Source organism: Solenopsis invicta, chromosome 7 (assembly GCF_016802725.1).
Source record: "Solenopsis invicta isolate M01_SB chromosome 7, UNIL_Sinv_3.0, whole genome shotgun sequence".
In the NCBI taxonomy this organism is placed as follows: Eukaryota; Metazoa; Arthropoda; class Insecta; order Hymenoptera; family Formicidae; genus Solenopsis; species Solenopsis invicta.
The window spans coordinates 149,998-168,940 of record NC_052670.1 but is presented as its reverse complement, the minus strand read 5'-3'; the positions used below and the strand labels follow the sequence as shown (position 1 = coordinate 168,940).

At 32.7% G+C, this 18,943-nt stretch overlaps 6 protein-coding genes and 1 long non-coding RNA gene across 10 annotated transcripts; 4 read left to right on the top strand and 3 right to left on the bottom strand.

Annotated features, from left to right (window-relative positions):
- Positions 1 to 79: 79 nt before the first annotated feature.
- LOC105197974 (probable 39S ribosomal protein L49, mitochondrial) lies at positions 80 to 2,188 on the top strand. The gene is made up of 3 exons (XM_039452052.1): positions 80 to 502; positions 1,195 to 1,381; positions 1,502 to 2,188. The coding sequence occupies exons 1-3, from the start codon at positions 401 to 403 to the stop codon at positions 1,774 to 1,776; spliced, it is 564 nt and encodes a 187-aa protein (XP_039307986.1). The 5' UTR covers positions 80 to 400; the 3' UTR covers positions 1,777 to 2,188.
- A 557-nt stretch (positions 2,189 to 2,745) lies between these two features.
- LOC105197966 (elongation factor 1-gamma) lies at positions 2,746 to 5,623 on the bottom strand. Its single transcript, XM_011164578.3, has 8 exons — positions 5,482 to 5,623; positions 5,205 to 5,354; positions 4,523 to 4,586; positions 4,302 to 4,444; positions 3,736 to 4,038; positions 3,327 to 3,662; positions 3,081 to 3,233; positions 2,746 to 2,982 (listed from the first exon to the last, which is right to left on the bottom strand). The coding sequence occupies exons 1-8, from the start codon at positions 5,491 to 5,493 to the stop codon at positions 2,827 to 2,829; spliced, it is 1,317 nt and encodes a 438-aa protein (XP_011162880.2). The 5' UTR covers positions 5,494 to 5,623; the 3' UTR covers positions 2,746 to 2,826.
- Positions 5,624 to 5,854: 231 nt separating this feature from the next.
- LOC120358207 (THAP domain-containing protein 5-like) lies at positions 5,855 to 7,924 on the top strand. 2 transcript variants are annotated; one of them, XM_039451463.1, is made up of 6 exons: positions 5,855 to 6,149; positions 6,631 to 6,761; positions 7,013 to 7,141; positions 7,260 to 7,289; positions 7,473 to 7,488; positions 7,591 to 7,924. In XM_039451463.1, exons 1-6 carry the CDS (start codon positions 5,997 to 5,999, stop codon positions 7,639 to 7,641), a joined length of 510 nt encoding a protein of 169 aa, XP_039307397.1. In that variant the 5' UTR covers positions 5,855 to 5,996; the 3' UTR covers positions 7,642 to 7,924. The 2 variants fall into 2 exon arrangements, with proteins under 2 accessions (XP_039307397.1, XP_039307398.1); XM_039451464.1 differs by lacking the exon at positions 7,260 to 7,289.
- On the bottom strand, positions 7,345 to 8,137 carry LOC120358208. Its single transcript, XR_005575174.1, has 2 exons — positions 8,002 to 8,137; positions 7,345 to 7,525 (listed from the first exon to the last, which is right to left on the bottom strand). It is a non-coding gene; the product is annotated as an uncharacterized LOC120358208 (long non-coding RNA).
- Positions 8,138 to 9,580: 1,443 nt separating this feature from the next.
- LOC105194079 (26S proteasome non-ATPase regulatory subunit 8) lies at positions 9,581 to 10,852 on the top strand. The gene is made up of 3 exons (XM_011158808.3): positions 9,581 to 9,739; positions 9,986 to 10,058; positions 10,126 to 10,852. The coding sequence occupies exons 1-3, from the start codon at positions 9,632 to 9,634 to the stop codon at positions 10,743 to 10,745; spliced, it is 801 nt and encodes a 266-aa protein (XP_011157110.1). The 5' UTR covers positions 9,581 to 9,631; the 3' UTR covers positions 10,746 to 10,852.
- Positions 10,853 to 11,826: 974 nt separating this feature from the next.
- Positions 11,827 to 14,870, top strand: LOC105201918 (mannose-1-phosphate guanyltransferase beta). The gene is made up of 6 exons (XM_011170201.3): positions 11,827 to 12,711; positions 13,060 to 13,223; positions 13,336 to 13,729; positions 13,865 to 14,026; positions 14,136 to 14,367; positions 14,449 to 14,870. Exons 2-6 carry the CDS (start codon positions 13,071 to 13,073, stop codon positions 14,615 to 14,617), a joined length of 1,110 nt encoding a protein of 369 aa, XP_011168503.1. The 5' UTR covers positions 11,827 to 12,711; positions 13,060 to 13,070; the 3' UTR covers positions 14,618 to 14,870.
- Positions 14,676 to 18,095, bottom strand: LOC105201909 (separin). Of its 3 annotated transcripts, none has more exons than XM_026140908.2 (9): positions 17,389 to 18,095; positions 17,010 to 17,223; positions 16,660 to 16,949; positions 16,461 to 16,597; positions 16,171 to 16,387; positions 15,777 to 16,087; positions 15,517 to 15,684; positions 15,131 to 15,181; positions 14,676 to 15,008 (listed from the first exon to the last, which is right to left on the bottom strand). In XM_026140908.2, the coding sequence occupies exons 1-8, from the start codon at positions 17,638 to 17,640 to the stop codon at positions 15,166 to 15,168; spliced, it is 1,605 nt and encodes a 534-aa protein (XP_025996693.1). In that variant the 5' UTR covers positions 17,641 to 18,095; the 3' UTR covers positions 14,676 to 15,008; positions 15,131 to 15,165. The 3 variants fall into 3 exon arrangements, with proteins under 3 accessions (XP_025996693.1, XP_025996691.1, XP_025996692.1); XM_026140906.2 differs by having other exon boundaries at positions 14,686 to 15,008; positions 15,131 to 15,276; positions 17,389 to 18,090; XM_026140907.2 differs by having other exon boundaries at positions 14,686 to 15,008; positions 15,131 to 15,276; positions 17,891 to 18,089.
- Positions 18,096 to 18,943: the final 848 nt, after the last annotated feature.

Here is an 18,943-nt window from a genome sequence, read left to right as displayed (position 1 = left end):
CGGTCCGTCGTGGTCCGTCGCTCGCGCACCGCGCGCACGTACGCACGCACACTCTCGAAACACCCTACGGTACGTGCGTGCTAACTGATCTTTACAATTAGCATAACTCGCGCACGTTTATCTACCTATCGGAATCGGCCTCGTTGTCTGCGTCGTCGTTGCGTTGACGTCGTCGTCGCCGTCATTGTCGTCGTCGACGACGACAGCAGCAACGGTGGCCACGGGAACCCGATACCCGGGCGAGAAAAACGAGTGTCGCGATAGCGACGCGAATTGGCACACGCGGTTGCGAGGAGAGAGCAGGAGAGAGCGCCGAGAGGGAGGACGCGCCCGTCGCCTGTCGTCGAACGGTGCGCATCAATGGCGGCTGTGCCGACCCTTGTTTACCAAAGTCCCCAAAATGGCCGCCCTTCGTCAGATTTTCGCACGCGGTAACCTCGCCGCGCTCTCGATTCCCGTAGCCCGACGACCACTGAATCGTTTAGCACCCTTGATCCCTCAGGTACGTGTCCCTAGATTTTTTCACATTTTGCACAATGACTTTTCGCAATGCGACTCGTAACGGATCTTGATCGTTACTTTGCGGTGGACGAAGGGTCTTTCTCTCGGTATCCACTCTTCGGTTTCTGTGCCGGTTAACGAATGTTCATTGATTCCACTGAACTAAAAACACGTCAAATAAAATATTCGTCAACGATCGAATGCGATTGTGACAAAAGATATCGGAACGTGACTTGGTTAGTGTTCGAACCATGCGTTCCGTTTAGTTGAATTTGCAAATTTTAAGACAATAGGCAAACAAATCGTATCGATATTCCATTGATATAAATATTAAAATCAATTATTACTTATGCACCAAACTGTCAATGTCTACGGATGTGGAGTCCTTTGATGGTTTGTGTAATGAAAAATCAAACTTACTGTATGTTACAATTATATGAGTCATATATATATATATATATACATATGTGTGTGTGTGTGTGTATGTGTGAATCTTAAAATGATCACAACCGTGCTATATTATATCCTAGTTTGCTTTCTTTTACACACATATATACAAAAATTTTAATTTTACAAATAAAAATCAAATTTTTTATCACTTAATAGGAATAAGTTGTGTTAACTTGACGACTAAGTTAATTGTTAAAATTACTGTAATGTGAAACTTCTTACAAAATTATTTTCATCTTTCAGATTCAACAGAGATGGAGTAGCTACAAATCCTCCTCCAAATATACAACGCCGGAAGATTATACAGATTACGACATTACAAAAGATCCAAACGAATGGAAATATGTAGAGCGTGTACTTGGATACAAAATTATACCCAAACCTCCCACTGGAAATGTCAAACTCCCATCTGGCTATAAATTAGCATCTGGTAAATGACTATTGAATATATCTCATTCATTCATATGTTTTCATATTTTACAACAAAATATACATGTATTTAAGTTTTTATCTCAAAGTAATGTATTTTCTTGTTTTTTTCATTTAACAGCTGCTCCTACAAATTATCCCTATTTCATAGAACGTACAAAAAATTACATGCAACCTGTATATTTGACTAGAAATCCTAGGGGATACAAAAAGATTACAAAAATTGCTAAAATTCAAGGAGATATATGGGCATTGGAACGTGATATGAAACAATATGTAGAGGAATGTATGAAAAAGAAAATTGCTAGTCAAATACATGAATTTGCAGGTGTAATTAAATTTAAAGGTGACTGTGTTAATCGTGTTAAAGAGTGGATGGACATGAAAGGTTTCTAAAAATTTAAAAATGTCTTCATAATAAGCTGTACATTATAAATATACAATAAACATTGAATCTTTGTTACAAAACATGTATTTAATAGACTTGCAAAATTATTCTAATAAGTCGCATAAAATGATTTACAGCTCTTGTTTAAATAAAAAGTTAATTCTTCATACTCTTTGACTACATGAAATTTAAAATTTTGTCTGTTGAGAAGATAAAAGGCGTTTCTCGGGGCTTTAACAATATTCAATTTATTTCTGGAAAAATATACGTCTATATCGACATCAAAAAAATTTATCCATACATTTTTTTTTAATGTAGTTTCAAACATGTGTTAAGTACATATATATGTCTATAACGATTCTTAATTTATGATGTAAATATTTTATAGATATAGATATAATAAAAATATTTTCATGCAAATGTCAATTCAAGTAATCGTTGATTTCAACAAATATATAAAACTTTTTTTTTGTAGTAAAATCGTTACACTTCTCATAAACCGAACATAGAGCGCAAAACATCAATTTCTTTCTCTACTCATACATATATCTTTTTCTATTGGAGATTTATTTTTGAATTCAACTTGAATTGACAATTTATACTGACTGACGATAAAGAATGACAATCGAGAATGTTAAAAAAAAAAAAAAAAATAAATAAAATTGTAAGGAAAATAAATAATTAAAAATAACTTTGCGCGAATGATATGAATTCTAAACATTTATCTTTATATATTCAATATATATGTTAAAATATATATTTTAATATAATTATATATACATATCGTATGCATGCGTGTGTGCACTACATATGTATGATAGAATTATTGAGCCTTGAAAACTAAAAATATACATCATAAAGCAATAAAGTAATGTAGATATCTACGAAAGATTTTATATCGAATAAAGATCGAAAGAGATCCCAGATGCTGATTCTTATCCTCTTAAAAACATATAGGATTTTTGAAGGTATGCAAATTTTTCAGATATTTCATCATTTCTTTAGATTTATTTCATTTGAATAGAGTTTTTATTTTATTTTGTAATTTGATGCAAAGTTTACTTGAAAACTTTTCCTTGATTAAATTTACGTCCCTCTTTGTCCGTGCCAGTCCAACTAAAATATTGCTTGACCAATTCCTTCGTTTCTTCCTTAGATGAATCAAGTTTTGTCCAACTGTAAGATTCGTAATCCACTTGCCAATCTGGACTTAGCTACAGAAAAAGAAACATATGTATTTATATTTTATTCACAAATACATATATTGTATATGTATGTATCCATGCAAACTGTGGTTGCATATAAAACTTACTGTAAAAACAAGATCTTGTCCTCGCCAGACCCAAATGCCACTGATCGTATTGTTGTTATCTTCCCCGAATATACAGGCACTGGCAAATGCACCTTTTCTCAACGAATCTAATCGTTGGTACATACCACTGATTAAATTGCAGGACATGAAAACCTATCCAAAACCACAAAGAGCATGTGTGTTACGAGATCAAATATACAATACTTATCAATTTTTTCAATATTTCTCAAACAAGCATTCATATACCTTAGTTAATTCATTATTGTATTTGTATTCGCTAAGCCAAATACTATAATTTTCTGGGTCAAACTTTTGCCAGAAGTAAGGAATCGATTTAGATTCATCCTCATTGGAGTAAAACCGTTTAAAATCATCAAGGTCAAAGGAGCTTTTAGGCATTGAAGCAAAGGGATTCTTTTTCTTCGGCTCGGCAGCTAAAGCTTCCTCCGTCGCGTCAGTTTCATCTTCTACCGCTGGGATCTTCTCTACTGCAACTTTGGATTCTTTCTTCGACTCCTTCGCTTCTTTTGGCTCCTTAGCCTCCTTCTTAGACTCCTTCTCTTTCTTTTCCTTTTTCGAACTCTACATGAGATAATAATAATTTATACTACCTCTTTTTTTCTTAACATATTTACATTTTTACTGATATATTAACCTTTCCCTGAGTTTCTGCAAATTTCTTAGGATCATACTCAATAGTTTTATCCGCCAGTTTAAAGGCACCAATTACAGCAATGGATTCGGGTTGATAGATGACCGTTTGGAACCATCGATTTACATTCTGGTAAGGCTTACGTAGTTCCGGTTCAAGAATATATTGATACAAGTGCAGCAATGTCATAGCTACACAGATATCTGCTAGAGTCAATCGTTCTCCTACCAAATAAGTCCGTGTAAGCAAATGAGAATTCAAAGCAGCGAGTGCTTTATTTATGTCCTCCTTAGCATTCTCCACAGTCTGGAAAAAAATTGTATTAACCAGTGCTAATGTATAATTAGTATAATTGTACAAAAATAAATGTACATGTAGTATTACATAAAAGCACATATGCATTAACCACGCATATGCACGTAAATATAATACGTGCATACAAGTTTGATCTACCTCTCCGAGTTACAAAGATGGCTATGTAAGGTGCCAATTTTGCCTTTGAGGGAGGATACGTGTAATCATATATGCAGGATGCAATTAATATATATGAAAAAAATGTACAATCACACCTGTTTATGATATGCCATTAGTCCCAGTAAAGGAAATACCCAAGCACAGCTGGCAGGAAGAATTTCAGAATCGGCAAAGCCTAGCCATTGAATAATCAATGCACGTTCAATGTCAGTTTTTCCTCTCAGTTGTTCATTAGCCACTATAAAAATGATACATATACTTACATGTTTAAATAAATAGATAAGGGAAAAATAATTTTTTTTAAGAAAAGTCTTACCATAATAAGCAATTGCATTGCTTTCCGTGATATATTTTCCATCGCACGTTTCAAAAGCTGGTACCTTAAAAATTTTACATATTGAAATATTTTTTATTATTACAACATTTACTGTAACATGTATAAATATAGCAACTGAGAAAAATACTTGTACTCTATATTACTTTGACATAAATATTTTATACAACTCTTTCTCTCTCTCCCTCCCTCCCTCCTTTCTCACCATCTTCCATCTTCCACCTTTTCTTGTTTTTTTATTCTTTCTTGTTCACATTTCCAATATAAAATATTAATTATCTATATTTTTTGCTACTCGATATATTACACAATCTATTATATATAATTTAATAAAAAAATTCTTAAAGAATATTAGCAAACATTTTTGTTCTAACGATACCATATGAACAGTTATATTTTTGTACTTCAGAATACTAAAAATATATAAATTATTTAAAATTTTGAAAAACAACGGAAATATAATAAAAGAACGTTGTTTGTATGTTTTACAATAGTATATAGTGAATAAAAAGTATCAGTGACAGAGCATCTTTATAGCCTTTGTCATCATATGACGAGAGTAAAGGCAGGGTAAATTACACTGTATATAGGAAGGGAAAAAAAAAAAAGATTCGTGCGGAAGTACCTCGAGCAAAAGTAATAGTTTGAGAATAAGTGAACTTACCTTCCCCAATGGAAATTTCTTCAAAAACGTTGCGCTTTTGTTACTCTCGCCAAAGACAAAGTCATCGGCAACTTTGATCTGAGTTCCGGAGAACTGAGCCGCTATCAAGGCCTTGTAGGCTCGGAAATTTTCCGGGTACGTGTAAAGGATCTAAAAGAAATTCACAGAATGGCGAGTGAGGCTTTATGTAGACTTCGCTTTCCGACAATCCGACGCCGGCGTTGGCGCGCCACGGCGTGGATGCCGATCGGTGAAAAACCGCGTGAAAGCTACTTACTCCAGACGCCATTGTATCAAGTCACGAGAAGAGGAAGTAAAAGGCCGGTAAAGATCGCCCTACTTGAACAAACGCGCATCGCGAAGTGCGTAGCAAGTGGTTACGCCCTCATGCCTGAAGTTGGCCACTTTTAGATCAAATGTGTCGTATGCGCATCTATATATTCGTATATCATAGGACTCTAAAGCCCGTATCAGACTACGCATTGAAAAATGAAGATTGAAGATTAAAAATTGAGCTTTGGCCAATCAAAATAAAAAAAGTTAAAATTTCCTTGTTTTGATTGGTCAAATTTCAATCTTTAATCTTCAATCTCAATCTTCAATGCGTAGTCTGATACGGGCTTAAGTGGAAAGTAGAACCAGTGGAATCAGTGGAACTAGGGTACTATATTAAGAAGGAATATGCATCCGCCATATTGGCTCCTAGTCAGTGCCGGGAATTCAAGCAAAGTAAAGGCATCTAATTTTGTTTTACATAAAATTTTGTGTTTTACATAGACTTAAGTAAATAAAATGGGCGGTTGCAGTGCAATAAATTGTAAAAATAGGAGTGAAGCCGGGTATCAAACGTTTCGCTTTCCAAAAGAAGGCGAAAGAAGAAAGAAATGGCTTATAAACTGTCGGCGTAACAAATGGATACCTTCCTCAAATTCAAGATTATGCGAGGTATATGTTGTATTTATTTATCACTAAATATTTAACACTTATATTTATCAATAAATGTTTATTTACTTCAATCATTTAAAATACATAAGAAATGAAAGTTGAAGTTAGAAACTTTTTCATTCTTCAGTAATGCCCATTTCTACCAATATCTAGCTATATAGATTAACTTTTTCTTTCTTTAATTTTTTAATTCTAAGAATTGGAAAGATAAGAAGTAAATTGAACTGAGGTCAAAGTTAATCTGCGTTGGTGGAAATAGGCACAATTGTTTTAAAGATGACGTTTCAGAGCTTTTCTGAAAAATTAAAATTTTTCTGAAATTTTTATAATTATTTATGATTGTGAATTCTTTATGAAATATTTTTGCTGTATGAATACTAAACATAGAAAGCAAATATTTGCTTTCTATGAATACTGAACAAACATTTATAAGATATTGTTTAATTGTTTCTTCTAAGTTCTAATTTTATTTCTTTTGCAGATTCACTTTGAAAGCTTTCAATTTGAACAGAATAGGCAAGATGGGATAAAAAAATTAAAACCGAATGCTATACCAATATTATTTAATGTACCAAATCCGCCAAAAATGATTAACAATATAAAACAAAAAAGGTTTTCTTTATTTTTGTCTTTTAAATTAAAATTTTTTTAATTGATTTGCATAAAATTAATTATATAATAATTACTGTAATAAGTTTACACACGTATATATAATATATATTTAAAATAGGTTATTAAAGTTTGTTAACATTGTTAATTAACACTAAAACATATGGTTATAAATTTAAATTTAAAAAATAATTTAATTATGTAATAGTTAAATAAAAATAAAAATAATTAATAAATTTTTTCTATTCTTTCAGGAGTGCCGATCCTATTTGCATGAAATTTCCTTTGATACTACAATACAATTCAAGTATTTCTTGCTCTGACGAAAATGGTGCTCACTCCAATTCTATTTCTACAAATAATTCAAATGGTCCTAATATCTCGTAAGAAATATTCCTTTTTTCTTTTTTAAGAATTATAAGCATCAAACAAAATTCATTTGCAGTCCGTATCTTTATTCGTAAATTAATAATAATAATAATAAATATAAATTCATTCTAGAAAAAATTACGGAATAAAGTATAAATCAAGGTACGAATGTTGTTGAAGACTTTTGATACCATCTCTTAAATTTCTATTTTTATTAGTTACTTCTAAAAGTTCATATCTACTTTTGTATTTTTTATCGTTTTCATCGGTAGTACTAATTTAATACTTTAAATAATTTTGTTCTATAAAATATGAATTTTATTAAATTTATTTTTTATTTTTTAGATCCACTCTTCTTGAAGTGAGTAGTTCATCAAATTCACATACTATTGGAGTACCTGAAAAAGAAAATGTTAAAACATCAGTTAAGCCACAGTTCAACTGTAATTGCAATATGTTTCAGCAAGAAAATATGCAATTAAAACAGGAACTAAATAAGGCCAAAGAAATTTAAAAAATATGTTTCTCTGAAGAACAAGTTAAAGCACTGCAAAGCGGTACAAAAATAAAATGGAGTAATGAGGCTATATCACAAGCTTTAAGAATGCGTTTTGCTCTCGGACTTCATGGATATAATTATTTAAGATTAAATTGCAAATATCCACTTCCTCATTATTCTACTGTGACGCGAAGAATTGCAAATATTAAGATCGACTTCGGAATTTTTTATGATTTGTTAGATCCTTTGAAATCTAAAATTGATGGGTTACATCCTAATGCTAAAGATTGTATAGTTTCAATAGACGAACTAAAAATAAGTGGAAAATTAAGTTATGACAAATGTGAAAAAAAATGTACGGTAAAATCACATTACCTTCAACTGCAAGCGGTGAAAGTAATCATGTAACACTTGTTTTAGCAAGAGAACTTTCTGCAACTTGGAAACAAGCTGTAGCTGCTGAAATAACAGGGTCAAGAACGGAAGGCTCTGATATGCGTGAATTCGTTCTAAACGTCATAGAATCTCTCAGTAATGCAGGTCTTAACGTTAAAGGCATCGTTTCTGATATGGGCTCTAATAATCGCGCGATGTGGACGTGTTTAGGAATAGAGGCTTCAAGAAATAATCGTGTGACATCATTTTCTTTTCATGATCAAGTTATTCACGTTCTTGCAGACGCGTGTCATTTAGTGAAAAATTTGAAACAAGCAACACAAACACATTGTATTTTTTTATCAGAAAATATTCAAAAAGCTCAGCAATTACCAACTAATGTTGTTAACGGAAATTATATTACTTTTTTATGGAAAAAAGAAGTAGAATCTGCAGTAAGTCTGAGATTGTTACAACATCTAAATTATATAGACATCTTTCCAACTAATTTTTCCAAAATGCATGTAGGGTCTGCTATTAGATATTTTGATATTAGAACAGTTGCAAGCTTAGAAACAGCAGTACAGTTAAAATTATTACCATCTGAAGCATTAACTACTGCTTGGTTTGTACGACTAATTTGTAACTGGATTAAAATGTGCACATCACGCGTTAGGAAAACATCTATAACAAAAAGAAACAAAATAAAAAAATACAGTTTTTAAATGATTTTATTGATATAGTTCAGGACATGCAAATTGAAAAAAGTGGCTGGAAACCTCTCAATACAGGTTTAATATTAACTTCAATTTCAATAATAAATTTAACGAAATATGTTTTTCAGCAAAAATATGACTTTTTTTTAACAAGTCGTACCACACAAGATGCCTTAGAAAATTTATTTTCTCAGATTCGAAGAAGGGCTAGTGCTATGCCAAACGCACTTGGAGTACGCAGAGCTCTACAAAATATTATAGTTTCGCAATATATTGGCAGTGTGAATAACTCGAATTATACGGAAGATTCAGATTATATTTTACTCGATAATCTTATAGATAGTTACACTGAAAGTATCAACAATGTTTCGCAAATTAGTAACACTTCAGTAGAATCTGTAGATTTGGTCAATTTTAATCAATATACCAATCTCGATGCAGCCATATTATACTACATTGCCGGAAGTACCATAAATGCAATCTTGAAACTTAAGATTTGTGATATCTGCAAACAATTTTTAACATGTCAAGATACAACTGGAATTCCTGATGAACTTCGTTGCTTTTCAGACTATTCGAATATGGGAGGCTTAAAATTTGTCGGTATCACAATATTTAATTTTATAATGTATTGCGAAAAAAACATTTTTATATACGTATTATATATATTTTTTTTAAGTTGTTTTATTCACTTGCAAATAAAACTTTGATACATTTAAATTGTTATGTCATATAATATATTTTTGAATTGGCAGCATTACGTATTCAACATCATTGGCTTTGAAAGGCGCGCCAGCTGCTAGGAGCCAAAATGGCGAATGCACATTCCCTCTTAATATAGTACCTTAGTGGAACTAGTGGATCGCATCTCGCATCTGAGATATTTCGTTGTTTCGTGGTGGTGAGATAAAAAAATGGCAGCCCTCGAGGATGTTGTTGCTCTGTATCAGAATTTAAAACGCGAATGGACAAAAACGCCGTGTAATTTGAAGAAATGTGGTGAATTGCTCAACCAATTGAAGGTAATTTATATATTTTATTCGCAGTGCCAAGCGAATTAATCGCTGATAAAAGATATCATAACCTCGTAGCGTTTAAGTGACTTGTCGAAATGGATTGTCATCATTTGCTATCGATTTTATTTTCGAATTTAATCATTTTTCTTTCAGCTTTCACGTAAATGTTTAGATATGTAGCCCTTGGGTAGCAATGTTATAATGTGAAATATCAACAATTGTAAATAATAATATTATTATTATTATACGCAGATCAGTCTCACTCACCTCATGTTCCTTCCAACGTCAAATAGCACGGCCAGTCAAAATGAATTATTAATTGCTAGTACGTAAATAATAATATGTCGAATGTCACGCGACCACAATAAACATTTTCTTCTTTTCAATTGCAGGAGATATATTGGAAATTGGAGCACAATGGAGCATTGCCAGCGAGGATATACCTTCATTCGAGAGATATATGGCGCAACTAAAGTGTTACTATTTCGATTATAAATCCGGTTTGATGGAGTCGGCTTACAAGTATCAACTTCTCGGTCTCAATCTCTTGTTTCTGCTGTCGCAAAATCGAGTCGCTGAGTTTCACACAGAACTGGAACTTTTGCCATCTGATCAGATACAGTCAAATGTTTACATAAGGCATCCTTTAAGCTTGGAGCAGTATTTGATGGAGGGTTCGTACAATAAGATTTTCCTAGCAAAGGGTAATGTACCTGCCGCATCCTATAATTTCTTCATAGACATTTTATTAAATACTGTTCGTGATGAGATCGGTGCATGCATGGAAAGTGCATACGATAAGATTTCCATTCAAGATGCCGCAAGGATGCTCAATTTGAGCACGGAGAAAGACATAAAAATGTTTGCTACCAAGAAGAATTGGAATCTTTCCAAAGACGGCTATTTTTATTTTACCACGACTAGCGAGAAAAAATCTGAGGAGCCTATCCCGAGTTCCGAATTGGCAACGCTCGCGATAGACTATGCCCGAGAACTCGAAATGATTGTGTAATTTTCATCAAATACTGCTTTACGCAACTTTCTTGTATCTTACTTGGTTAATTAACACATTTTGCTCTCGTGCAATGTACAATAAAGTCTTTTACATATATGTACGTATTATATCGTACATTTTTTTCAATCTGCGAGTGCTCTCGTGAATCATTTTATTCTTATTGTTCATCGAATGTTAAAGATAAAATGAGATATGAAGGCACTCGGTGATGTCTCTGGATGCAACCCCACATAATCCTACAATGATCACCAGTGAAATGGCATTAGATTTCAATCTGAAATCGTTTGTAGTTGTTCACAGTTTATGAATCTTTGTTTGCGGTTTAAAGAAAGTATGCTAAATCAATTTTTAAAGACAGGAACCATTTTATATCTACGATTCAAATGGCGTCATGTTTCTTTATAAAATTGTTTGTAGTTAAAGAATTTTTGTTGTTTACAAATAAATATTACCAATTTTTAAAAAACTTTTAAGATTTATTTTATAACTATAACTCAAGTAGCATTACACTTCTATATAAAATCGTTTTAAAAATAGATTATGAACATATTTCTTAACTACAAACAAAAATTCTTAAACTGCAAACGACCACAAACGATTTTATAAAAAAGTATGATGTCATTTGAGTTGTAGATATAAAATAATTCCTGTCTTTTAAAAATTGATAGCATACTTTCTTTAAACTATAAGCAAAAATTCTTAAACTGCAAACAGCTACGAACAAAACTCGTAAATTACCAACAACTACAAATGATTTTTAATGAGAATATGATGTAATTTTTTTATTTTTATTATAAATTAATGTCTAGTTGTTATTTAAAAGTCAATAATAAGCACATTTTTTAACTACAAACAAAAATTTTGGTATTGCAAACAATTTTAGATAGAAGTGTGACGCCATTTGTGTTACAGTTATAAAATAATTCCTAACTATTTTTTTAATCGATAACATACTTATTTTTAAACTATAAACAAAAATTTTTAAATTACAAACGATTTCAGATTGAAATCTAATGCCATTTGATAACTATTAAATAATTCCTTACTGTTTTTTAAAAAAACGATAACATATTTATTTTTCAACTACAAACAAAATAATGTTTACTACAATCATCTGCAGACAAAATCCTACCAGAAACACACTTTGAAATCTGATTTCGTAAAAGTCGGGTGCCAACTTCACAGAGGTCTATTACTGCCGCTGACTGCCGCTACTGGCAATACTGGCAAGTGGCAGACACCTCTGACTATATATATATATCTTCTTCCTTTGATTTAGTACGCGTCCCTTGGAACTAGTCAAGGCGGGGACGATTTGGTCATTAAACCTAAGCAATTATTCGAGCTTTTCGGGCTCAGAACGACGATAGTCGGCCCGGCGGCCGATCGTGATGCAATCAACAGATACAAAAATATAAGTAACGACCCCAAACGGTTTGACCGGGTTTGACGTTTGACTGGGTGTGATTATATATCAAAGGCAGCAGAACAGACACTAGTAGACAAGTAGATAGTAGATGTATTGGGCACGTTCGGCGTACTTAACACGTTGAGGAGGTATTCTTCTTTTAGATCATCCAATCAGATCTTAGAATCTAGAAGAATACACCAATAACAGCGAGCGCTCACTCAATTATTGAGTCTGCTGCATGCTGAACGCACCCATTGACAAGTAGTATGGCGCCCAGTGATACTGCTGGCAAATATTAATCATCTGCGAGAGAAAAAGAATCACAGTGAAACAAAAACTGAATGAGTACCACGTAAAAAAACACACAAAAAAAATACAATTTAGTTTGCACTTATCCACTGACCCGCATCGATCGTGTCATCTTGCGAGGAAGAATTATTCTTATCATAGATACGAATATGTCAGTGAACACGTAGCACTCGTCACTTACGTGGCAATAATTGTCACCGAGATATTCAATTGTCGTGGTCAACAAGATGATAAGTAGTTAACGTAAGTAATATCACGTATTTCAGTCAAGGAATACTTCATATGTTGTCTCCTCTCCTGTATAATAGCAATTATTATCAATTAGATTAATGTTTAGGGGACTCGAATAACACAATACACTAAAAATAAATTTAATTATAAATAAAATCATTCAAGTAAAGAAGGTGAAGTCAGAGTATCAAGTAAAATGTAATTGTTTTTTTGCGAATTGGATTGAGTTTATTTTGCCAATTGTAAATTGTGATTTAATAATGTGAACGTGTAAAATTAATACTTATCTATTTGTACTGTAAATTAATTTACAAATTAATTAGTCAATTTTTAATAATAGAGAATACCTTTTTTTTACAGAACTTATAGGAATGCACGAAAAAAAAAAGAAATTACAAACCATGCGTGCTTTAATACTTGTGGGTGGTTATGGAACAAGATTGCGACCTCTTACTTTAAGTCGGCCTAAGCCACTTGTCGAATTTGCAAATAAACCAATGCTCCTACATCAGATCGAAGCATTGGTATTTGCATATATACATATGATATAAATTTACCAAAGTTTCATATAACTTTCTTTACATTTCTAAATATACTTTCAAAACTGTTTTTTATTTTTATTTTTTATTTTTTTAGGTACAGACAAATGTAACTCAAGTTATATTGGCTGTTTCTTATCGGGCGCAACAGATGGAAGAAGAGTTGGTTCATGAAGCAAAGAAACTGGGAGTACAACTTATCTTTTCTCATGAACCAGAACCATTGGGTACTGCTGGACCACTTGCGCTCGCGCGTGAATATCTATGTGCCAGTGATGATCCATTCTTTGTTTTGAACTCTGATATCATTTGCGATTTTCCTTTTAAACAACTCCTCGAATTCCATGAGAATCATGGTAAAGAAGGAACTATAGTTGTCACTAAAGTAGAAGAGCCTTCAAAATATGGTGTGGTTGTATATAAAGAAGATGGAAAGATTGAGAGCTTTGTTGAAAAACCACAAGAATTTATATCTAATAAAATTAATGCAGGTATGATTAGAAAACAGAAACACAAACTACTTTAGAAATACTGCTTTGAAATACTTCATTAATACACACACACACACACACATGCACACATACACACACAAAATAGATATATGTATATTTTTTTGCAAAATATAGGTATGTACATTCTTAATCCAAGTGTATTAAACAGAATAGAATTGAAACCTACGAGTATCGAAAAAGAAGTTTTTCCAAATATGGCTCAAGATGGAGAATTGTACGCTATGGAATTGCCAGGTTTCTGGATGGATGTGGGACAACCTAAAGATTTTCTTACAGGCAAGTACATTTTATATATACTAGTTTCTTCTTTTTTCAAACTGCAACATGTACTAGTACTCATTGATTGTTCATTCATACTTGGTATATCCTTCATAATTTTATGCAGGAATGTCTATGTATCTTGCCTCATTAAGGCAAAAACATCCTGAGCAGCTTCATTCTGGGCCTGGTATAGTGGGCAACGTCTTAATAGATCCAACGGCTACAATTGGCAAGGATTGTAGAATCGGACCCAATGTCACAATTGGTCCTGGTGCCACTTTAGCTGATGGATGTTGTATTAAACGAAGCACTATTCTTAAGGCAGCTGTGATAAAGGAACATGCTTGGTTAGATGGGCAAGTACTAGTTGTATCGCAAATATGTAAAGTCTTGGAATATGTCATGTTCTATATCAAGACAATTGAATATGTAAACAGATGTATCGTTGGATGGAGAAGCGTTGTAGGACGATGGGTGCGAATGGAAGGTACAACTGTATTAGGAGAAGACGTTATCGTCAAAGATGAATTATATATCAATGGCGGACAGGTTTTGCCACACAAGAGCATCTCCACTTCTGTACCGGAACCACAGATTATTATGTGACCAAAAATCATAATCTGAGTTAGTGAATCGACGACAATCGACTGAAACAATATATATATTTTTTTTTACTCATCTTTATTGTTTTTATATAAAATGCATCTTCGAGATATCTTTGTATTAAAATATTAAAATTAAAAGATAATAATTTTGCTCCATAAATGATTACTGTAGTCTTGTCTTTCGACAAACAATTGCTTTATATAAGACTTCAAAATTTAACGTTGCAAAAATACAATCAATAATATCATTTAAACTATTTTTATTGGTAAACCTCGTACTACTATCGCAGCTGCTGTCATGTAATGCGAACAACTATTCTTAGATTGTGCTACCGCTCTTAACATTTCTGATTCCCTTTTTGTTTTGGCCTTTGCTCCGTTTTTCGTAAATTCTGAAAAAAATTCGTTGTAAAGAGAGCTATCGCAAGTACAATATATAACAATGAGAAAGCAAAAATATTTCTATAATATCACTATAATAGCAACATATGCTAATAATAAATATAATACTAACTTAGAGTACCAGAACTCCAACTATCCACATCTACCTCAGCCCACGATTTCTCTGAAGAAGAAGGAATCCAATTACTCATAAAGTTTGCGGTCATTTTATCGATATCGGCATCCGTTACCGTCCATAGCATACCCAAGAGGCAAGGACTGAGAATTATAAATTAATGTGAATATATATGTTTTTTATATATTTATGTATGTATAGATCGGGATTGGGAAAAGGTGAAAGAAAATGAGTATTTCGCGGGTGATTTCTCTTGTAGATCTTTAATTTTTTCGGAAAGAAATTCTTATATGTGTGTGTGTGTGTGTGTGTGTGTGTGTGTGTGTGTGTGTGTGTGTGTGTGTGTATATGGCATCAACATAAATGTAATATATTCTTCTTACCTGCACGCTATTAAATATTGATTTGAAAGGCCATAAGGTGGATATCTTCCACCTATCGTAAGTAGTTTTACACTGCTACATCCAAATAATAAAACGGTAGATTTTACTCTCATTCTTTCAATATTCTCTCCAGATAAATATTCTATGCCATTTCCATGACCATTATACCTATAAAAGAGAAGAAGAGAAAAAACATTTGCAATCAGTCTAACGACATGTAAATCAATTAAATATTAATAGAGAAATAAATTTCTTTTTACATTAAAATATCATGATTTATTAACGCGTCTTCAAACATTTCTTCGGTGGGTTTCACATTATAACAACTTTTCCACTGTGGTAACCAGAAGTCCATAAAAAGCTTCATACGTTTTTCCATTTGTTCAAGATCACCGGAAGGATTGACTACGCAAATTCCCATATCTTCTATGGTTTTAATTACTTTACAACCATCCACTATAGTTGCTTCGTGTTCTTTGAATAATGCATATGCTATATGTAGAGATGGGAAACGGGTAACGGGATGGTTCTTAATAACTTCCATGGCTTCAAATGCTATGTAATCCATATGCTTAAAAGAAAAAATATAAAACAAATTTATACAAATTTGCACTTGTATATAATTTTATACGTTTTTATATATTTTGTATTTACCTCATCAATAATTAAAACTAACGTTTTTCGTTTTGTGTTCTTTAGTTTCCTTATATATGATAACATTCCATAAATAGATAAAATGATGTTGTTTGCAAGTTTTTCATGTTTGGGAAGTAGAAATTTGATTGCACGCGCTATTTCTTCACGGGTAAGGAAACATGCACCTGTAGATACCTTTTTTAAAAGCCATGTACACCTTTTCGATATGTCATTGCTAAAAGTGTAATATAAAAATTTAATATGCATAAATAACATAACAATCACAAATTTTGATAAATATCACTCACGGAGACTCGAAATCTGATATTAATTTGTCGATCATTTGATGAATCTCATCTACCATTTCCAAGTTTTCAATAGGATCAGCCATAAATAATACTCTCCATTCTCTCAACCATATATTCTCCAATCCTTTTATAGCCATCTATAATTAATCAGTTTTTCTTTATTATAATCTACATTGATCCATTTCAAACCTTTTCATACCTTCATTTTATGGTTTTCATTTGCACGCATCATCCAATATTGCTTATGTTTCGTGTAAGTGGTCTTTAGCGCAGATGTGTAACCATCCAATAATTTCTGAATCTCTTTGCAGATATCATAGGAAACTTGTGTCATAGGTTTTGGCACAGTTATACATAACGGTTCCATGTCAGATGTACCCGTAGGAAGTATCGCAATATGTACAGCATGCATTACACTAGATATTTGTTTTTCGTACCTTAATATAGTTGGAGATTCATATTGAGCAGTAACTTGAATTGTGTACCATTCTGTAAACATAATTAAAACTTGATGAATTTATATAAAAAGACAAAAGATATGTGATTTACCTTTTGGTAAGTCTAACAATTTTGTTTTTAACGATTCATTATCTGTAAATTTTGTTTCAAATTTAACATATGATGGCTTCAGTCCATATGTTTGAGGTTCATTCCATATAGATTCGCGCATTTGAGTCTTTTGATATCTATGCAAGATGTGCTGTCGAAGTATTACTGCATGAGCTTCAACCAAATGATGAATAGCTGTGATATCATTGCCAATCTAAGAAAAAAAAAAAAATATATATATATATACAAATATTATTTTATTAATCTTTAATATCAGAATAAATTATTTCATGCATCTTTTAGCAGTTGTCGCAATGTACATGCACATCTCTAGTTGAATTTCTATTCCTTAAACTACAGATTAAAGATTAAATGATACCTCTAAATTACAAAGAGCTAGCATTTTATTCAAACTAGCATATTCAATACTTCCTACATAGTTACATTGTGCATCTGCGAATAATTTCTCCGTATTACACTTGATTTTCTCTAAATTTGCTCTCTCAATGTTCTTTCTTGCTTTTTCTCTCTCTTTTGAGTCACTCGAGCCTTTTGTCTTATCCTTAAAATCATCTTTATTAGGGTGACATTCGTGCAGGATTCGCATAATTTTATCAGTAATATGAGCCATGGTTATTACTTTACTCTCACGTATATAGAGAAGACTTTGTTTACAATGACAATAATAAATTTATCATTATTGGATGAAATAGAGGGAGAGAGAGACAGAGAGAGCACTGACCAGAGAAAAATTCACAAAAAAAACGAAGATGTATATCATGAAATTCATGTGTTTGTTTTTTTGTGAGATAAACAATTACGAAGTACTCGTAACGATCACTTTTGCAATTCTGCAGTGGCCTTAAATAGTTCTACTTAACTATATCAAATTCCATTATATATACACTCTGTAGTTTGATATTATGTTAAACAATGTTTTAAATTAATATAAATAAGATATCTTCAATTAATTACGAGATTTTTGTATAAACTTTGTAAATTTCAATTTTGAGTTAAAATCAGCAGTTACGTTACGACACATGCGTAAATTTGCTAGTGACATCTAGCGGCAATTATCGGCTGCAGTCTCTCGATATCACACGTGATTAGAGTAGAATCCTATATAAAGAGAGAAGCGACATCGAACCCCCACCACTAGAGTCCTATCTAAAGAGAGAAGCGACATTGATGTCCGAAGTTCTGATTGGTAATCTAATTGATACTTGATTGGCTAAGCGAGCAGCCATATTGTGACCACAGCTGTTTTCAGAATGATACGAATGGTGTTTGATGACGTTAAAGCGGTCCCAAAATGGTGGTGGAGGACTCAATTGGATACTGAAGGTTGTGGTGGGGGTTTGATGTCGCTTCTCTCTTTATATAGGACTCTACCCACCACAACCTTCAGTATCCAATTGAGTCCTCCACCGTCATTTTAATGGCTCTGGCAGCCAGCGCGATTTGCGACACGCGATTATCCAACAGGCGTACGTCTTTTCAAAAAATTGTAAACGCCTATTGGATAATCGCGCGTCGCGTGTCGCAAATCGCACTGGTCTGCCAGAGTCATAAGACCGCTTTAACGTCATCAAACACCATTCGTATCATTCTACAAACAGCTGTGGTCACAATATGGCTGCTCGCTTAGCCAATCAAGTATCAATCAGATTACCAATCAGAGCTTCGGACATCAATGTCGCTTCTCTCTTTATATAGGACTCTAGATTAGAGCACTAAAGATATAGGTATTCCTAAATGCACCCATTTTTTTTCATCAACTTTACTCGTGATTAAAAAAGAGCGCTAAATTTAAAAATAGTTTTATACAATTATCTACAATTAAAAATAAATTTAGTCACAAATAATTTTAGATGTTTTTATAAACTTGAACGTGCGTGTTAATAATAAAAGACGATTAATTTTATAATATATAA

What these genes read in the sequence shown, in the direction of transcription:
- LOC105201909 (XM_026140906.2), bottom strand. Translation starts at nt 17,640, where the DNA reads ATGGCTCATATTACTGATAAAATTATGCGAATCCTGCACGAATGTCAC. An exon ending in ATTGTTAGACTTACCAAAAG is followed by an intron (nt 16,950 to 17,009) that starts GTAAATCACATA and finishes TTATGTTTACAG; the next exon opens with AATGGTACACAATTCAAGTT. An exon ending in ATAAATCATGATATTTTAAT is followed by an intron (nt 15,685 to 15,776) that starts GTAAAAAGAAAT and finishes TCTCTTTTATAG; the next exon opens with GTATAATGGTCATGGAAATG.
- LOC105197966 (XM_011164578.3), bottom strand. An exon ending in AGAAATTTCCATTGGGGAAG is followed by an intron (nt 4,587 to 5,204) that starts GTAAGTTCACTT and finishes AAAATTTTTAAG; the next exon opens with GTACCAGCTTTTGAAACGTG. An exon ending in TAATGGCATATCATAAACAG is followed by an intron (nt 4,039 to 4,301) that starts GTGTGATTGTAC and finishes ATTTTTTTCCAG; the next exon opens with ACTGTGGAGAATGCTAAGGA.
- LOC105194079 (XM_011158808.3), top strand. Translation starts at nt 9,632, where the DNA reads ATGGCAGCCCTCGAGGATGTTGTTGCTCTGTATCAGAATTTAAAACGC. An exon ending in AATTGCTCAACCAATTGAAG is followed by an intron (nt 9,740 to 9,985) that starts GTAATTTATATA and finishes TATTATACGCAG; the next exon opens with ATCAGTCTCACTCACCTCAT. An exon ending in AAATGAATTATTAATTGCTA is followed by an intron (nt 10,059 to 10,125) that starts GTACGTAAATAA and finishes TTTCAATTGCAG; the next exon opens with GAGATATATTGGAAATTGGA.
- LOC120358207 (XM_039451463.1), top strand. Translation starts at nt 5,997, where the DNA reads ATGGGCGGTTGCAGTGCAATAAATTGTAAAAATAGGAGTGAAGCCGGG. An exon ending in CAAATTCAAGATTATGCGAG is followed by an intron (nt 6,150 to 6,630) that starts GTATATGTTGTA and finishes TTTCTTTTGCAG; the next exon opens with ATTCACTTTGAAAGCTTTCA. An exon ending in TCAAATGGTCCTAATATCTC is followed by an intron (nt 7,142 to 7,259) that starts GTAAGAAATATT and finishes AATTCATTCTAG; the next exon opens with AAAAAATTACGGAATAAAGT.
- LOC105201918 (XM_011170201.3), top strand. Translation starts at nt 13,071, where the DNA reads ATGCACGAAAAAAAAAAGAAATTACAAACCATGCGTGCTTTAATACTT. An exon ending in TACATCAGATCGAAGCATTG is followed by an intron (nt 13,224 to 13,335) that starts GTATTTGCATAT and finishes TTATTTTTTTAG; the next exon opens with GTACAGACAAATGTAACTCA. An exon ending in ACCTAAAGATTTTCTTACAG is followed by an intron (nt 14,027 to 14,135) that starts GCAAGTACATTT and finishes AATTTTATGCAG; the next exon opens with GAATGTCTATGTATCTTGCC.
- LOC105197974 (XM_039452052.1), top strand. Translation starts at nt 401, where the DNA reads ATGGCCGCCCTTCGTCAGATTTTCGCACGCGGTAACCTCGCCGCGCTC. An exon ending in TAGCACCCTTGATCCCTCAG is followed by an intron (nt 503 to 1,194) that starts GTACGTGTCCCT and finishes TTCATCTTTCAG; the next exon opens with ATTCAACAGAGATGGAGTAG. An exon ending in TGGCTATAAATTAGCATCTG is followed by an intron (nt 1,382 to 1,501) that starts GTAAATGACTAT and finishes TTCATTTAACAG; the next exon opens with CTGCTCCTACAAATTATCCC.